Source organism: Callithrix jacchus, chromosome 2, assembly GCF_049354715.1.
Source record: "Callithrix jacchus isolate 240 chromosome 2, calJac240_pri, whole genome shotgun sequence".
NCBI classification, from domain to species: domain Eukaryota; kingdom Metazoa; phylum Chordata; class Mammalia; order Primates; family Cebidae; genus Callithrix; species Callithrix jacchus.
The window spans coordinates 185607990-185627929 of NC_133503.1; the positions used below are offsets into that span (position 1 = coordinate 185607990).

A 19940-nucleotide genomic window follows, 5' to 3' on the forward strand; every position below is an offset into this window, starting at 1 on the left:
CTTCCTTCAAGGAGCAACTTGCTGTCCAGCATGGGGAGTGCATTCAGCAGCACACTTCGAGCTCTCAGCTCCTTCATACCTGTCTCACCCTTGCCTGAAGTCACACCATTTCCGGGACAGCACTCATCCAGCGACAAAATGAAGTAAGGTGTCTAAAGTTCTGGCTATTTTGGCCCAATTCTGGATGTTAGGGCACACAATACATCCTCCAGAACTTCCTACTGCATTAGGCTAAGCTTTGATAGGACCGCATTACAGACTAATATTATCCTGTGTCCATTCCCACTCTTTCCCCTTCGTCTGCACAGTTTATCCCAAGTAAGTATTCAGCACCCAAATATCAAACTCAGTGACTGCTCCATGCCATGTATAGACAATTCTTTTCCGTGATTTGGGTATAAGAATTTTAGAAATTCAAGAACTACATGCTTTTCATTTTTTTAGATGCCAAATACTATTGCATGTTTTGTGCAAAGATTAAAGATGTGTTTACATCAGTCACAGGACATATAGGGAGAGTGCTGAGAATTCCTATGCCTGTTAACGTTCTCTAAGAAAAATTCTGTCAATTTATAATGTAATATGATCACTGAAGAGAGAAAGTACAAGTTTACATTTGGCTGAAACTTTCTATTTAATCTGCCTGATTTTACTATTTTGTGTTTCACATATCTTCCAAATATATGAAATATAATAACTTTTAATTTTTTACCCCAGAATAGATTCTCAATAAATTTTTGAACATAATTATTTGAGCTATTATCCAGTTTTCTCGTCAACTAAAAAAATGGTATTTTCATCAGTTTCCAAGCACTCCTTCCTTTTTTATGGTTTCAAATTAATTAATCAATAACATATTACTCCAGGAAATGAAATATTAAAAGGACAGAATAAAATTGTGTAGCCAAGTAGAATAAACATTGTCACTCTTTGCTTGTTCGTTCTTTGTTCTTTCTGAGAACTATTTTCCAACATATATATTCATATACTTATTAAAATACTCAACCTACAAATCATATAAGATACATCTATCATACTCATTTTTCAAGTGTTAAAGGCTTTCTATTCAGTCTTTTCAACAAAGGACCCAAAATCCCTCATATATGGAAGACTTCAGCTTTCATGCCTCAGATAATCAATTAATTCTATCACACACTTAAAAAACATAGCATTTACATTTATGTAACTCACCAAACACTCAATATTTTGCGAGCATCTATTATAGTACCCTTCTCTATTGTGTTTTCATCACTGCCAGTCAGCAACTAGTTAAATAGGTACCAGATTATTAAATAACTTCCTGCATAGCTTACATCTAGTAAATGCTAAGAATGTGCCCAAGTTACTATTATTCTTTATTCAACCCTTGGACTACTCAAGAGCATGAACAGATAAGGCTTTAACATCAGTAAACTGCTTTTTTAAGAACCACACTTTTTTCTATAAAAACTTCTATGTTTCTTTGTGCTGTTTATTTGTAGTAGTGCTTTATGGGACCTGCTTCTGTGCTTGAAAGAGATATTTATGGTTTGATGCCCTGTTCACATAATCTCACTATATTGCCTGTCAGTGATACTGAGTCATAATGATATAAAATCTTAATTGTGATTATTAATGAATGTGTCTACAAATTAATTATAACCAGAAATCTAACATAGAATTATCAAACTTACACAATTAGTATAATATTCTGGCCCCAAATACTGAGAAAACTGTTCATTTCTTGTCATTTTTAAAGTTTCCAGAATGTGTAAGTAGTATCATGATTAAATGATTAATTCTGTAATGTTTCCACTATGAACATGTTTGAAAGATCAAAGGCAGTAAGGATGCATGAGCATTCTTGAAATCCTAGTGAATAATTTACTTTATATTTTTCAATTGTATTTTTACTTTTCTCATTTGACTCCATGAATATACTACAGCCATCCTGACTACATTTTAAACAGGCTTGTAGAAACCTAATATTACCTGGAATTATCCACAAGTCTTGTAAAGACTCTACTTAAAACTATATGCTAAAGGAAAGACAGCAAATATGTATCTCTGAAATCTTACAAATAATTTTAGGAATCTGATATATGTGTTTGCTTCAGTGATGCTTATTTTTTTGCATGTGACATAATAGCATGTATACAATATGCAGGCTTTCATATTCATATATACGGAGCAAGCATAACATGACAGCCAACTTGCTGAAAATGGCCATGCTTTTTAGATTATTAGAGTATGACAGCCAGGGCAGTGGCTCACACCTGTAATCCCAGCACTTTGGAAGGCTGAGGTGGGTGGATCACTTGAGGTCAGGAATTCAAGACCAGCCTAACCAACATGGCAAAACCCTATCTCTACTAAAAATACAAAATTAGCTGGGTATGGTAGTGGGCACCTGTAATCTCAGCTACTTGTGAGGCTGAGGCCTCACAAGAATCACTTGAACACAGAAGGCAGAGTTTGCAGTGAGCCAAGATGGTGCTACTGCTCCCAGCCTGGAAAAGAAGAGTTAAACTCCATCTCAAAAAGTAATATAATAATAGAGTATGACAATGCACTATAAATTAAATCATGATATAAAAGGGAAATAAATCATTTTTTATAACTTAGGAAAACAGATGTCACAATAACTGAATTGGTAATGCAAGAGAAATCATCAATGTTTAGTTACTTATGCATCTGTATTGTCAATTATGACTAATGGAACTAGATGGTCTTTGGTATATGTATATACTTGTATAGTAGTGTTTTAATGTCTTTGAGATTATTTGACTCTAAATGTAGCTGTCTCAACAACACATATTCAAAATATTTTTGGTATTCATATTAAATATACTTTCTCTAAAAGTAACTTAACTGTGACTAAAAAATTCTATATAAAGCATTTTGTTTTCAATTCATTTAAACCACCATAAGCAAAAACCAAACAGACAAAATTAAGAAGCAGAATAAGAGAAAAATATACCAATGAATAAATAAGCATCATATGTCTATATGATAAAATTTCTCATTTGGGTTTGCATTTTGAGCACACAAATTTTTTATAAGCCACATGAACAAGCTATTTTGAGAAATCATATTCAACTTGATCTAGCAATGAAATATGATTTGTATTTGATATTTTAAAAATTTAAATCATCTTTCTAATATTCTTGATTAATAAGATCCCATAAATATCATAATCTCAATACTCCCCATAGAGTGTAAGTTTCCTGATGATAAAAATATTTGTAACTGTTCATTAATCATAGGAACTTATATTCTATGTGTTGACTTAAGAGCAATTATTTGGAGGTCAGGTTCATTTTCCTTCATTTGCTTATCCTCTGAACTCAGTATTTAATTGAACTCATGAAACATGCTTACAATGGACCATAGCTAAGATATTACATTTATGAGTTATGTTTGTTTCTCTGTATGTCATGCACCCCATTTCTGGAGACAGACAGCAAGAGGAAGAGAGAGGGAAAGAGAGAGAAAAGAGGACGCAGTAGGTACAAAATATATAATATTGATTTAATGGTCTTAGGAATTGCTTTAGAAAGTCAATCATCACTGGTTTTCCTATGGAGTAAATGAGTGAGAGTGTGTGTGTGTGTGTGTGTGTGTGTGTTTCAAATGTGAATGACATTACTCTGTGTAGCAAACCACTACTGAGATCTTTCAGAACAAGAATTTTGGAAGTAAGGAAATTTAGCAGGGATTATTTAGGCAATTTCTTAATCCATATGACATTGCTTTGAAATACTGGGTATAGTATCCATCTGACATATTAACTAGTGTAGAAACTCAAGGATGGGTCCAGGGAGGTTCAAGGAGTGAGAAGCCTAGGGCCTTAGTAGGAACAGCTGGGAGACTGGGCCCACCTGGGTCCCTCACTTTCTCCATGTGATCTCAGAGCGTCTCTATGTGGTGTCATTAACAATGTAGCTAGACCACTTACAAGAAAGCTCACAGGCTAAAGAGATCAAGGCAGCAGCTTCTAAACCACTCAAAAACAGAGCAAAAATTGCTAAGGTCACTTCCATTGTACTGCCTTGATTAAAGCAGTCACAAGCCAGCACAAATTTAAGGAGAAGGCAAATAGACCCAAACGACTGACAGGACTATTGTAAAAGAATTTATAGGAGGTTTTGTTAATTACTCAAGCCATGATCATTTTCTCTAAATGATAGTGATAATAGCATTGATATTTGATTCTCTATGAACAGAAGATCCTAAGGGCCAATGGCCACTTGAAACAAGATGAATTTTATATTTCGAATTCTCTTATTTTTTCTGTTTTGCACAAGACTATATCCTGGTCAGCTGGCATCAGAACTTTCAGTTACCCAGGTTTACCTATCATCGTTCTGCCATCTCTTGAAGGAAATTCCCTACAATGGGGACCTTTGATTCCAGTGGTATTGGAATCTAACCTGACCAAGAGAGGCTGCTTCTGAAATCACATTGCCACAGTGCAGATATCCTTTCAAAATCTATTTGAAGGTCTATTCACCAACAGTAGAGAAATGTTTGAACCAGGTTCCCATAGCTGTCTCTTTCTTATTATTTCATTCCAAAACAATAATTATTAAGGCAAATGTGTAAATGATTTCATGAATGCACACATGCCAACACAATTCTATATGCTCCATCAACTCTGGAAAGGGGAAGGAAGTGATTGCAAGCAACAACAAAAAAAAGTCCCATTCAATGTACAGTTACTGGCTGCACTATTTACTATTTTATTTTATTTTATTTTTCAATTGTAATAGCACTCAAGGAGAACTACCTTTTAAACAATTTTTTAAATGCACAATACAGTAACAATAACTGTAGGTACAATGTTGTACAGCCTTTGAAATGTATTCATCTTGAATATCTAAATCTTTAAGCACATTAAAAAATAACAACTCATTTTCCTCTCACCTAGCACCTGGAAAATCACCATTCATTCTATTCTTCCCCCTATGAGTTCGACATATTCAGATTCCTCATATAAGTAAGATCATGCAGTATTTGTTCTGTGACTAGCTTATTTTACTTTAAAAATGTCCTCAAGTTTCATGCAGCAATGAACATAGGAGTCCAGGTCTCTCTATGACATCTCGATTTTAATTCCTTTGGATATGGACAACAGGTGTAGAAAAAGGTAATCAACAACACTAATCAACAGGGGAATATAAATCCAAACCACAAGGAGATATCACCTCAGACCAGCGTGGTTGGCTATTATCAAAAAACAAGACCGTTGTTGATGAGATTGGAGAGCCATACTGTTAGTGGGAATGAAACGATATCGGAGTTCAACACAATATTAAGAAATAGAACTACCTTATGATCCAGCATCTCAATTCCTATATCCAAAAAAATTAACTGGGTTTTTGTTTAGAGTAAGCCACAGGGATGCTGACTATGTGCAATGAGTTTCATGTAAACAGGGCGTGGCAAATTATACCTCTTTAAGCAGAAAGGTGATATTTTTCTGTGCCACCTAATCATATTTACTCACTGGTAAACCTGTTTTGAAAGTCGACAGTTTAATTGTTATTTGCCATATTTAGATGATCTCTTACCCATGATAGTTCATCTTACCATTTTTTAGCTCTGTAATGAGCTTATTATGATGCAACCCATCATAAGTCAAGGAACATCTGTTACACTATTAGTAAGTTCTCTGGATTTATTAGTAAATTCCATTTTGCTGAATGGAGTAGTTGTGCTGAAGCCTTGGCAATCTGGAGAAGTGTAGGCCTTTACAGACTGCCCAGGCAGCCCTATGATTTTATCAGTATGATTACTAAATATAGCAGCAAGAAAGGCAGAGCTTTTGAAAACACAGTTCACACTGAGCACTAATAAGAGAAATAAAATGCAAAAAAGAATTAAATAAAAATAAAACATCTAAGTTTGAAACAACTTTAGTGATGTAGTAAAATAACTACACCTGCCTGATTTATGTCTTCAAATTCTTAGAGATAGTGACCACTTTTATGATGAGGTCCACCCCCCTCTCTTTCACTCTCCCTCTCCATTTCCTTCTTTTCCTCCTCCTCCTTTTCCCTCTTTTCTATCTCCATCTCAGAATACACCAACTCTGTCCTATAAATTCTGCAAGTTACAAGAACTAAATTCCTTGAGCTAATGCCCCTGTGGCATTAAAATTTTAGCATCAGGAAATTCTGGGTATGATTTCAGATTTTCCACATTTGTAATCTTGTGATCTGAGTGGAGTTATTGACATTTTGAGCTTTTCTTTTCACATGCTAATAGAGTGTGTGGAAATAAATACATGAAGTATATACCCTAAATGAATTCCCTTAAGGAATTCTTAATTCACAGTCTCTACACATAACGTTAATTCTCCTTTCTTTTCTCTGCAGCAGAAATAAAATACTTCACCATCAATTTTAATGGTAAGAAGAGAAAAAACATGTAGAAGTATTGAATCTTCCTCCTAAAGCATAAAAATGTCTACCTCTATGAATTTATGATTGTTAATTCCATGAGTCATAGCTTGCAGCTAAATAGCTTGTATTTTAGAAGAAATTTTAAGATGCCAGGGTTTCATATAATTCATTATATATTTTCTCTATAAATAAAATAAAATCTGAGGTTTTAATCCATCATCCACTGGAAGCGTGGAGTCAAAGATGTGCAAAAATTTACCGGTAGAGATAGAGACAGCCATACGCTGGCTAACCCACAGCCGTAACAGTGAGAGTGACAAGTAGGGAAGTCTGGTCAACCTGGACTTTCCACAGGGGCAATGGTAGAACTATTCAAACTTTCAGTAACTTGAGAAACAAAATATTGAATGTCCTTATTTATTAAAATTAAATAACCTTTAAATGTCAAGTGTATTTTAATCACTGAGTACCTAATTCCTACCATTATCTCACTAACACTTTCCACTGAAGCTAAATTTGTGCCCTGTTCAATATTGACATGCATATTCCAGACCCCAAGACTTGGTTCATGTCAAGTGTCCCTTCCATGAATACCCTGCTTTCTCCATGCACTCACCTACAGCCTGCAAACATGGCCCTCCCCCATGGGTACGCTTCATTCATACACTTCCCTTGTGATCACTATGGCCTCTGAAGTCTGTGTTTTGTGTTTAATAAAATGTGTTTTCTGCATTACTTAATTTTACAGATTTGCACATCTGTTTCCATATCATTAAACATTCTAATTATAGCATTCCAACTTCATATGCTGTATCATATATGTCTTTATACCCCACATTTTGTACAGAGTAGAAACACATTCAGCACACGTTGCATTTGCAATGATGAATGAAGAAAACAGATTTCTGCAATTACGTTGCTGATGGATATACCAAAGTTAAATCTCTAAATATTTTTGCTTTCTATACAGAGAAGAATTTCTGGAAGATGCATTATCTTTATAAAGTCAGTTGGGAAAATTTAAAATATATTATATATAGCATATAATATAATAAATATTGAAATGCTTAAATATAAATTATACAGATAACGTAAATAACTTTACAAGTACCTAAATTACCTCAATCAGGCAGTTGAAGAGAAGACTCATTGCTGCCAAGATATTTAATGCCTTCATTTAGAAAATGGTTAATGAAACTTTTAAATATATATAAACCTCTTAGTACTCATATTAATTATTTTGAATAAGCAGATCTTCCAATGAAATATGAGTACCTTAAGACCAGGTACCATATATGGTCAAGTAGGTAGGTGTGTCAAATTTGTACATTCATGAGAATCTCTGGAGAAACTTGTCCCCAGAGATGCTCCCTGACTAATAATATTCATATATCAGTAGATCCTCAAAAATGTTTTCCTGCATTTTTACCCATTAAAAAGAATCTGAAACTAAAATGTTGTATACATCTTGTTTATTATATAATACTCCAGAAGACTGTGAAATTAAAAAGCCTAACAGGCTAGAACAAATAAACAAGTCTGCAGATTTACATTCTTTTATTTTATTTTTTTTTAATTTATTTATTTTACTTTTGGTATATACCATATCTGGCATTTCTCCCCATATTATCCCTCTCCACCCTCCCCTCCCACCCCACCCCCCACTGTCTCTCCCCTATGCCCCGAACTGTCCCCTGTGTGTGATGCTCCTCTCCCAGAGTCCACATGTCCTCGTTGTTCAACACCCACCTATGAGTGAGAACATACTGTGCTTGGCTTTCTGTTCTTGTGTCAGTTTGCTGAGAATGATAGTTTCCAGATTCATCCAAGTCCCTACAAAGGATACAAACTCATTGTTTTTTATGGCTGTGTAATATTCCATGGTGTATATGTACTGCGTTTTCTTTTTCCAGTATATCATTGATGGACATTTGGGTTGGTTCCAGGTCTTTGCTATTGAACACAGGGCTGCAATGAACATATGTGTACATGTGTCTTTATAGTAGAACAATTTATAGTTCTTTGGGTATATACCCATTAGTGGGATTGCTGGGTCAAACGGAATTTCTATTTCTAGATCCTTGAGGAATCGCCACACTATCTTCCACAATGGTTGAACTAATTTACACTCCCACCAACTGTGTATTTTTCCACATCCTCTCCAGCATCTGTTGTCTCCTGATTTTTTAATAATTGCCATTGTAACTGGCATGAGATAATATCTCAGTGTGGTTTTGATTTGTATTTCTCTAATGACCAGTGATGATGAGCATTTTTTCATATGTTTGTTGGCCTCATATATGTCCTCTTTTGAAAAGTGTCTATTCATGCCCACTTTCAAATGGGGTTGTTTGTATTTTTCTTGTAGATCTGTTTTAGTTCTTTGTAGATTCTGGATATTAGCCCTTTGTCAGAGGGGTAGATTGCAAAAATTTTTTCCCATTCTGTTGGTTGCTGATTCACTCTAATGATGGTTTATTTTGCTGTACAGAAGCTCTGGAGTTTAATTAGATCCCATTTGTCTATCCTGGCTTTTATTGCCATTACTTTTGGAGTTTTAGTCATGAAGTCCTTGCCTATGCCTATGTCCTGGATGGTTTTGCCTACATTTTCTTCTAGTGTTTTTATGGTATTAGGTTTTATGTTTAAATCTTTGATCCATCTGGAGTTAATTTTTGGGAAAGTTGACAGGTAGGGGTCCAGTTTCTGCTTTCTGCACATTGCTAGCCAGTTTTCCCAACACCATTTATTAAGCACGAAGTCTTTTCCCCATTGCTTGTTTTTGCTGGGTTTGTTGAAGATCAGATGGTTGTAGATGTGTGGTGTTTCTTCTGGGGTCTCTGTTCTGTTCCATTGGTCTGTGTCTCTCTTTTGGTACCAGTACCATGCTATTTTGATTATTGTCTCCTTGTAGTATAGTTTGAAGTCTGGCTGTGTGATGCCTCCAGGTTTGTTCTTTTTGCTTAGGATTTGTATTGGCTATGCGGGGTCTCCTGTGATTCCATATGAAGTTTAAAGTGGTTATTTCCAGTTCTGTGAAGAAGATCATAGGTAGCTTCATGGGGATAGCATTGAATCTGTAAATTACTTTGGGCAGTATGGCCATTTTCACAATATTGATTCTTCTTAACCATGAGCATGAAATGTTTCTCCATCTGTTTGTGTCCTTTCTTATTTCACTGAGCAGTGGTTTGTAGTTCTCCTTGAAGAGGTCCTTTATATCCTTTGTTAGTTGTATTCCTAGATATTTTATTCTCTTTGTTGCAATTGTGAATGGGTGTTCACTCTTGAGTTGGCTCTCTGTCTGTTATTGGTGTATAGGAATGCTTGTGATTTTTGCACATTGATTTTGTATCCTGAGAATTTGCTGAAGTTGCTTATCAGTTTGAGAAAATTTGGGGCTGAGATGATGGGGTCTTCTAGATATGCAGTCATGTCATCTGCAAATAGAGACAGTTTGACTTCCTCCTTTCCTAATCAAATACCCTTTATTTCTTTTTCTTGCCTGATTTCTCTGGCTAGAACTTCCAATACCATTGTTGAATAGGAGTGGTGAGAGAGGGCATCCTTGTCTAGTGCCTGATTTCAAAGGTTATTGTTTCAGCTTTTGCCTGTTCAGTATGATATTGGCTGTAGATTTGTCATATATAGCTTTTATCATTTTATGATGTGTTCCATCAATACCTAGTTTATTGAGAGTTTTTAGCATGAAGGCCTGTTGAATTTTATCAGAGGCCTTCTCTGCATCTATTGAGATAATTATGTGGTTTTTGTCTTTGGTTCCGTTTATATGATGGATTACGTTTATGGATTTGCGTATGTTGAACCAGTCTTGTATCCCTGGGATGAAGCCTACTTGGTCATGATGGATAAGCTTCTTGATGCGCTGTTGCAGTCTGTTTGCCAATATTTTATTGAAGATTTTTGCATTGATGTTCATCATGGATATTGGCCTGAAGTTTTCTTTTTCAGTTGAGTCTTTGCCTGGTTTGTGTATCAGGATGATGTTGTCTCATAAAATGAGTTAGGGAGGATTCCCTCCTTCTGTATTGTCTGATAGAGTTTCAGAAGGAATGGAATCAGCTCCTCTTTGTACGTCTGATAGAATTCGACTGTGAACTCTTTTGGACCTGGACTTTTTTTGGTTGTTAAGCTATTGATTGCTGCCTCTACTTCAGCCCTTGTTATTAGTCTATTCAGGGTTTCAGCTTCCTCGTTGTTTAGAGTGCAAGTGTGTAGGAATTTATCCATTTTTTTCCTGGTTTACTGGTATAGGTGAGTAGAGCTGTTTGTAGTAATCTCTGATGGTAGTTTGTATTTCTGTGGGATCAGTGGTGACATCCCCTTTATCGTTTTTTATTGCATCTATATGATTCTTCTCCCATTTCTTTTTTATTAATCTGCTTAGTGGTCTGTCTGTTTTGTTGATCTTTTCAAAAAACCAGCTCCTGGATTTACTGATTTTTTTTGAAGGGTTTCTTGTGTCTCTATCTTTTTCAGTTCTGGTCTGATCTTAGTTATCTCTTGTCTTCTGCTAGCTTTTGAGATTTTTTGATCTTGCTCCTCTAGTTTTTTCAATTTTGATGATAGGGGGTTGATTTTAGATATTTCCTCTCTTCTCTGGTGGGCATTTATTGCTACAAATTTCCCTCTCGATACTGCTTTAAAGGTGTCCCAGAGATTCTGGTAAGTTGTGTCTTCATTCTGGTTGGTTTCAAGGAACATATTTATTTCTGCCTTCATTTCATTGTTTATCCAGTCAACATTCAGAAGCAAGTTGTTCAGTTTCCAAGTGGTTGTGCAGGTTTGAGTGTGTTTCTTGATCCTGAGTTCTAGTCTGATTGTGTTGTGGTCTGACAGACTGTTTGTTATGATTTCTCTTCTTTTGCATTTGCTGAGGAGTGATTTGCTTCCAATGATGTGGTCAGTTTTAGAGTAAGTGCAATGTGGTGCTGAGAAAAATGTATATTCTGTGGATTTGGGGTGGAGCATTCTGTATATGTCTATTAGATCTGCCTGGTCCAGCTCTGCATTCAAGTCTTGGATATCCTTGTTAATTTTCTTTCTCATTGATCTGTCTACTATTGGCAGTGGAGTATTGAAGTCTCCCACTATTATTGTGTGGGAGTCTACATCTTGTTTTAGGTCATTAAGAACTTGCTTTATGTATCTGGGTGCTCCTGCGTTGGGGGCGTATATATTTAGGATAGTTAGCTCTTCCTGTTGGATTGATCATTTTACCATTATGTAATGTCCTTCTCTGTGGCTTTTGATCTTTGTTGGTTTGAAGTCCATTTTATCAGAGACTAGGATTGCAACCCCTGCTTTTTTTTTGTTCTCCATTTGCTTGGTAAATCTTCCATCCCTTTATTTTGAGTCTATGTGTGTCTTTGTATGTGAGATGGGTTTCTTGAATACAGCATGCTGGTGGGTTCTGACTTTTTATCCAGTTTGCCAGTCTGGGTCTCTTGATTGGGGCGTTTAGGCCATTTACATTCAATGTTACTATTGTTATGTGTGAATTTGATCCTGCCATTTTGTTACTGGCTGGTTTTCTTTCTCATTAGTTGACTCATTTTCTTCATTGAATTTTTGGTCTTTGCCAACTGGTTTGCTTTTGCAGTGACTGATACTTGTTCCTTTCCATGCTTAGTGTTTCTTTAAGGAGCTCTTGTAGGGCAGGTCTGGTGGTGACAAAATCTCTCAGTAATTGCTGCACATTTACATTCTTACAAACTTGTCACAAAACTTATGCATGGGACCCACTGCCCAGGATTCTAATTCAGTAGGTCTAAAATGTGAGTAGATTTGCATGATAATGAACACTTTACATGATTTAGTTATTAAGTTGTCCACATGTCCCATCAGAGAAACACTGGGAGTCCTACCCATTTTCTGTAAAATAATAGATATTACATGAATAAATGAAGCATGGAGGAAATTAAGAAAAATAAGCAAAAGTAGGCCAGGCACAGCAGCTCATGCCTGCAATCCCAGCACTTTGGGAGGCCGAGGTGGGCAGGTTATTTGAGGCCAGGAGTTTAAGGCCAGCCTGGCCAACATGGCAAAACCCCAACTCTACTAAAAATACAAAAAACTAGCTGGGCATGGTGGCAAATGTAGTCTCAGCCACTCAGGAGGCTGAGGCATGAGAATCACTTGAACCTGGGAGTCAGATGTTGCAGTAAGCAGAGATCACACCACTGCATTCCAGTCTGGGTGACAGAGCAAAGCTGTGTCTCAAAAAAAAAAAAAAAAAAAAAAAGAAAGAAAGAAAAGAAAGAAAAAGAAGAAAAGGACACTAGTTTAGACATAGAAGGAACCATTTCTTCTCATAAATATGTGTGTATACCTTAGAGGTTTTTGTAAGAATGTAAATTTGCAGGCTTGTTTATTTGTTCTAGCCTGTTAGGCATTTTTATTTATTTCATTTTGCAGTCTTCTGTGGTATTATCTAATAAACAAGACATGTACAACATTTCGTCTTGGATTCTTTTTAGTAGATAAAAGTGCAAGAAAACATTTTGGAAGATCTACCGCTATATGAATACTATTAGTCAGGGAGCATAAACATATGATAGGCTAGTGACTCAAGCTCAACAAGTAACGTTTATATTCACAGATGAGTTTTCAATGTTATGAACTTGTATACAGCAGAGAGTAATTCCCAGTTACAAGCCCTTACATATCAAGGTGATTGGGAAACAGTAGTAGGTAATTTGCAGGCAATGGAGCACCTACAATTGTTTACCAGGAAAGTAATAAGAAACAAAACAAAATGATACAAAGGTAATCACATCTTGTTGGTTCAACCCAGCATCACAAGAGAATAAGAGGCAACAATCCAAGTTAAAATTTTTGAAGTAAACATTGCCAGTGAAGCATTTCCGACAAGCATTCAGAATATGCCGTGACCATTTACCTAGGAAGTATTGAAAAGAGGAGGCTTGTCTTTATTTTTTAAACAAATGCACAATTCAGTAAGTTATGGAAATTAATTTTACTGCTCTGTATTTTTGGCTTTTAAAATGCACTAAATGAAAAGGCTACACAGTGTTCCCTTATTAAGTTTATATCAAAGACCAGAGAAAATTATTTTGCAGTTATTGGATATGTGGATACATGGATACATGGCAGAAATGACTAACCAAACAAATAAAACATACTTTTTTACTTGGACTATGCATATAAAGTTTATTCTATCTTTGTCCATTGTCTTAGCTTTTACAATTGAGAAAAATGCACAACACTTTTGTATATTATGTTCCTGTATGATCCCCATACACATACATTTGTTGGCATGACAAAAAGGAGATAAAATGTGAAGAAATGCATGGAAACATCATGGCAGGACTTTGCCTTTTTGACTGTTGTCTATTAAGCATATGGTGTTGCCCACCTGTACATAAATCAAACTGAATGTTTGTGTCACTTCCCCCCCCCCCCAGAGTTTGTAAGTTGAATTCCTAACCCCAAATATAATGGTATCTGGAGATGAGATCTTTGGGATGTAGTTAGGATTAGGTTAGGTCCTGTGGATGAGTCCTTCATGATGAAACTAATGGTTTAAAAAATTTAAAAGAGATTTCCCACCCTTCTCTCAGTGCTTGCAAATAAGAAAGCCCTTGTGAGGACATTATAAGAAGGTGGCCATCTGCAAGCCAGGAAGAGACACTTCGCCAGGAATAAAATCATCTGGTACCTTGATCTCGCACTTTCTAGCTTCTGGAAGTGTGAGAAATAATCTGTTTTTAAAGCCATCCACCCTATGGTATTTTGTTCTAGGAGACTGAGAAGATTAATGTAATAGCCTGTGGGAGATTTGTGTAAGCCAGCCCCATTTCAGATTACAAAATCAAAATTTCTGGGGGCTAAACACAAGCAATTTGATAATTAAGGAAACTTCAAGATTATTTTAAACAAAAGTTTGAAAACCAATAGCAATTTTCTAAAAATTAGAGTAACAAAATAATTGATCGTCCAAACTGGCACATGGTGTAGAATGAAAGGAAGCATTGCAGTATTAAGCCAGGACAAGAAAATCTGAAAATTTCTTGAGAAAACCATTACATAAGATCATTTTGCCTTTATAGCTTCATATTTAACCCATTTTTTATTTTTAAAAATTATTCTACTTGATGTTTACTCTATGTTCAAATGTAGCTTCCTGCATAAAATTTTGGAAGGGAGGAATGAATGTACGTACCTGTGTGGTGAGAGTGTGTGCATGTGTTTACTCATAATATATATTTTATTCTGTAAAAAAAACAGATATTATGCTACACATTGAGAATGGAAGGTAAGCTGCGAATTGCTCTTGAATTTGATTTTTTGTTAATTTTTTATCGCAGTATTGATAAGTTGTAAATATTTACCATTTTCCCCTAACTTATTTCAACACCGTTCACAATTTCAGCTGAATGCATTATATGACCCAGAAACCACACTCATTTGTGTTTACCCAATGAGTTGAAAATTTGTTTATACAAAAACCCATACGTAGATGTTTATGCAGTTTTCTTTATGATGGCTGAAACTTGGAAGCAAGTAGATGCCCCTCAGTAATTGAGTGAATAAATAAATTATGGTGCATCCAGACAATGGAATATTAGTCAGAGTTAAAAAGAAATGAGCTACCAAGCTGTGAAAAGGCATAAAGAGACCTTAAATACATATGACTGAGTAAAAGAAACCAATCTGAAAGGCTAACTGTATCATTCCAAATGCCTGACATTTTGGAATAGTCAAAAATATGGAGACAGTAAGAAGATTAGTGATTGCCTGGGGTTGGGGGAGGAGAGGAATAAATGTACAAGAGAGACAATTTTTAGAGCAGTGAAACTATTATTTTGATACTATGGAGTAGTTTAATGTCATCATATAGTCGTCAAGTGTGAACCCTATTGTAAAATCTGGACTTTGGATAGTAATGATGTGTTAATGCAGGCTCATCAGTAGTTGCAAATGTACCATTCTGGTATGCAGTCTTGTTCCTCGGACGGCTTTGTGCATGGAGGAGGAAAAGGGATATGGGAATTCTTTGTACTTTCTGCTCAGTTGTGCTGGGAATGGACCTAAAACTGCTCTAAACACAGTTTATTTAAAAGGAAAAAGAAGAGGTTACTGTATTTTAGTTGTACTTTAAGTGATCCCAGTAAATGCATCTGGGCTCCATGGTAGAAGGTGATTATCTTTTACCGAAATCGTGTTGCTATGACGATTTGACTGAAACACTTTCTGATTAACTCTGTGTCTCCAGGAGGGGTCATAGCTAAGCACATGCAACTGGGCTATCCTCAAGAGCGTTGTGATTTTAAGTTAAACCTGAGACAATCGTTTCAGAGAAGTATGTGTCAGTTCTGAATATGGTCTTTTCTTTCCATGAGCAAATTTGGCTGGCAGGTTTCTTCCCATTTCATCCTGGAAGTGGTTGTCCTACAAGAGAGGGGAAATAAAGGCACTGCAATGAAATGATTGAAGTCCATACCATAAAACAGAAAATTTTGCTGTTTTATCTTCTCTGAACCTCTTTAATTAATAACATTCATAATGTATAAGAGATATGTGTTATTCACTTCATAAAACTTACCTTTACCTTTACATATCTATTTTGCAAAACTCATTAATGCTTTTATTGTAAAACTCTATCTTTGATAATAATCTCATATTTCTCCCCACCAAAAACAAGTCCCATATATAATTAATTCTCCTTAGGAAAGACATTTTTATTTTTTTTTAAGTAGTAAAAAATATAAATTTCTTTTACAAAACAATTTCATAAATTCTTTGCTTGTTCATTTCTGTATCAGTTCGATTCATACTAATGTAATTCTCATATGATAAAACAGTTTTTTTTAATAAGAGTGCTTGAGGCTTTTTTATATGCATGAGTTAGATGAATCATTTATTATCACATTATTATAATTTATTTTGATAAGAATAATTTTCATTCCTATTTAGCTTCAGGAAAGTTTTTCTGAATTCCTTCAATTATATGTTCACAATATGTGAAAGAAATGGGATCTTCTTTTCTGCTACCTGAGGCTCTCCTCTCAAAGTCATTAGTACCTAACTAAACAATTCCGTAAAAAAAGAAAATAGTGATTTACTTTTTATATTGAAAATAAGTGACAAAACAAGTGATTGAATACTCCTTTCTGTTTTTAAAGGCTGTTTTTAATGTAAACATATAATCCCTTTCTTCTTATAAATTAAGGTAATGTCAGTAAAAGTATTTGGTAAAACCTATAGGTAAGAGTTATAGTTGACAACTTCTTAAGAATTATACTGTGAACTAATCGAGTACGAGTTTGATTAAAAGTCATTGGTGTATTTATTAAAGATGACATGATTCAAATATTTTTAATGAAAATAAGTTTATTAAATGATGACATGTTTGAAATATCAAATATGTTGACATTTTATAATTATATGCATATATAGATATACACATAAATACATATGTACACATAAATATATATTTTTATATATATGTTTATGATCTATCTCCTCCACATGAGGACAATATTCTATGTCATGGCATAGTTAATAGACCCTGAGTAAATGTTATCCTCCAGAAAATGTGCTTTTGGTTTTAAAATGTAAGATTCCGTTAACAGAGCTATTTAATTTAGGTGTGTAGGAGTAGGTGTTTATATATGTGCAGGTGTGTAGGGGTAGGTGTTATGTAATCACAAATAGGGACTTAATATTTTTCGTTTCTTTATTCAGTCCAAGTGTTCATCATGCAAAAGTGTGTTAAACGTCCCTCTTTGCACTACTAAGATACAAATGAGACTTTACATATGATTTACAGAATAAATCTTATCGTTTTCTTTATTTTGCCTAAATACTTAGATCTAGTTCTCTTTAAAGTTGTTTCTAACAAAAATAGTGAGTTTCTTAGTCTTTGATACATGTTAATATAGCTCCTGCCTATAATCTCTGTTTAAGTGTCCAAAGTCTTCAAATGTTTCCCATCATTAAACATTGATAACTCTGCCAGGAAGCAATGTAAATTGTTCTGTAAAGGGGAAAATTAACCTCTGCTTAAATCAATATGACCATCTTAGCTGACACTTCTGAGGAGTTCAAGTTGTAAAATGTTCAGCACACTAGCAGTAGGAATAGGTGGGACTGTCCTTGAGGGATCATGTACGTCAAGGAATGTAGAGAGGTAGACATCTTGGTAAGGTATTTTTTTCTCAGATTGTGTGGCTTTATCTCAAAAATATGCTATTTTAAAAGATATTTCTTAAAATGTGTGTGTTATACTTGTTTATTACATAACTCATACTGTTTGTTAAAACATATGTATTACAGGAGTTATTAGAACAGCCTTACATAACATGGACAGAGAAGCCAGAGAACATTACTCAGTGGTTATTCAAGCCAAGGACATGGCTGGGCAAGTTGGAGGGCTTTCCGGATCTACAACAGTCAACATCACCTTAACCGATGTCAACGACAACCCGCCGCGGTTCCCTCAAAGTATGTATTTGCTTTTTATGACTTGAATTTATTATTATCTTTTTATGTAAAGCAAAATGAAATACTTGAACAATGTTATGTTGCTGTTTTACTGTTTTTTTTAAGTGGAGTTGTTCCAATTTGTGCTATAGGGTCACCCTTCTTTATGTAAGATTAATGAAATCACTCCGCCTATTGTTTTCTGAACCTACGAGATAATTGGGACCGTGTTAAGAATGGGAGTTTCATTTAGCATCAAGTTAAATATTAAAAATGATGTGGTGGTACTAAAAAATGGTATCTTCCCTTTGACAAAGTAGCTATGTATTCTTGAAGTATTCATGGAGATGTTGAAAATGTATTTTGATGTGAATATTCTTCTAATGCAACATTATTCCATAAATACTTTGTTACTGAAATTTAAGAAAAAATTCTTCATGTTATGAATGAATGCTCTATACAGACACATGGATTCAATCACACACACACACACACACACACACACACACACACGCATGCATCATCCAAAAGCAAGTTGCAGCTAATTATGATAAGATGGGATCTCAGTAAAATATAAGACTTGAAAACAGAAAGCATAATTCAGTAGGCGATTTGCGGGGAGATGAGCCATTATGAATTCTGTGGGTTTGGAGGGAGATGGTATTTATGACATGTTCTGAATGTAAATGATGTATTTATAATATATTTGAGAATTTTAAAAATGGAAGATACTATAGATAACACTTTATAGGATAGTCACTAATAATCAAAAATATCCTTAAGGGGAGTTGCTCTTATGTTCATTTTACAAATGATGTTTAAAATCTGCCATAAATTAAATGCTTTGGTATGTCATAAAGTCTTTTCTCAAGTCAGCATGAAATGCCTTTCTCAGCTTTATCTCTTGTCTCTTAATAGCATTTTCAGGATACCTCAGGCCTAGGTACAATGGAATACTGCCTCCTCCTAATGTGTGATAACACTTTGTACATCCTTACTTCAACTAGAACTTTTCTTTATCCACAGCCCTTTGTTAAAATCCCTGTTACAAGTTTCTCTGAAATTCCTGTTGCAGAATTCGAAGAGACTCCCTCATTTTTGTATCTTGCACAGCACTTTTGCATGCTTGTTCATGTGATACTAATTTCTACAGGTACATAGATCTCCTATCACTTATGAGATCCTCTAAGTAGGAAGACGCTTGAATCATTTTTGTAAACTTAGGTGTTCAGCCCAGTGAGGACCCAGCATTTGATAAATGATTATTCATGAGTAAATTAGTTACATGTAAATAGTCTGTCAAACTACCATTATTAACAGTATTATTAAATACATGTAAATCATAGTCAATAATTAAATAAAAATCATTTCAAAGTATTGATGCCAGAGATAAGATAATGTTACCTGGTGCATTCACATGGCCTTTGCACTATGAAAAAAGTATAGATCATAGATAACTCCATATTTTATTAAGCCATAAAATATAATTAAACTTTAAAACATTTTACAGATAATGAGGAACCTTTCTATCAATGTTACCATTTAGATCAAACAATACGCATATACACATATAACACCCTGAGGTAAATGTTATTACTTCATAGATTGGTACAATTGAAGTTGAAGACTAAAAAAAGAGAATAAGTGATAATGCAGACTCAACAGAATATACACTTTATTATAGTTTAGGATACCATCTTGCCAATCCTGTTTTCAAATAGATTCTACCACCACTATTTTTAAAATATACATTCATGTTATAGCCCTAATAGAAAACTCAGATTGTATGTCATGGGGTTCCATAAATGCTTGTATGTAGTACATTTACCATCTCCTATTCTCTTTTTCTCCATGTCTCCCTAAAGTATATGTTAAATTTATAGATTTATTAAGATTGACTTTAGAGATTTACAGAAAATTTTAATTGTGATGAATATAAGGAGTATTTTTCTTTTTTTTTTTTATTGGATTATAGGTTTTGGGGTACATGAGCAGAGCATGCAAGACAGTTGCGTAGGTACACACATGGCAGTGTGCTTTCTTTTCTTCTCCCCTTCACCCATATTTGGCATTTCTCCCCAGGCT

The 19940-nt window shown here is 34.8% G+C and overlaps 1 protein-coding gene across 10 annotated transcripts in view; it reads left to right on the plus strand.

The window, feature by feature from the left end:
• CDH18 (cadherin 18) overlaps nt 1-19940 on the plus strand; it is a 1140329-nt gene that overhangs the window by 976751 nt on the left and 143638 nt on the right. For all 10 annotated transcript variants that reach the window (XM_078365644.1, XM_078365646.1, XM_078365648.1 and 7 more), the window contains one exon: nt 17709-17876. In XM_078365644.1, the coding sequence (XP_078221770.1) occupies nt 17709-17876 (168 nt within the window). The remainder of the gene's footprint in view (nt 1-17708; nt 17877-19940) is intronic.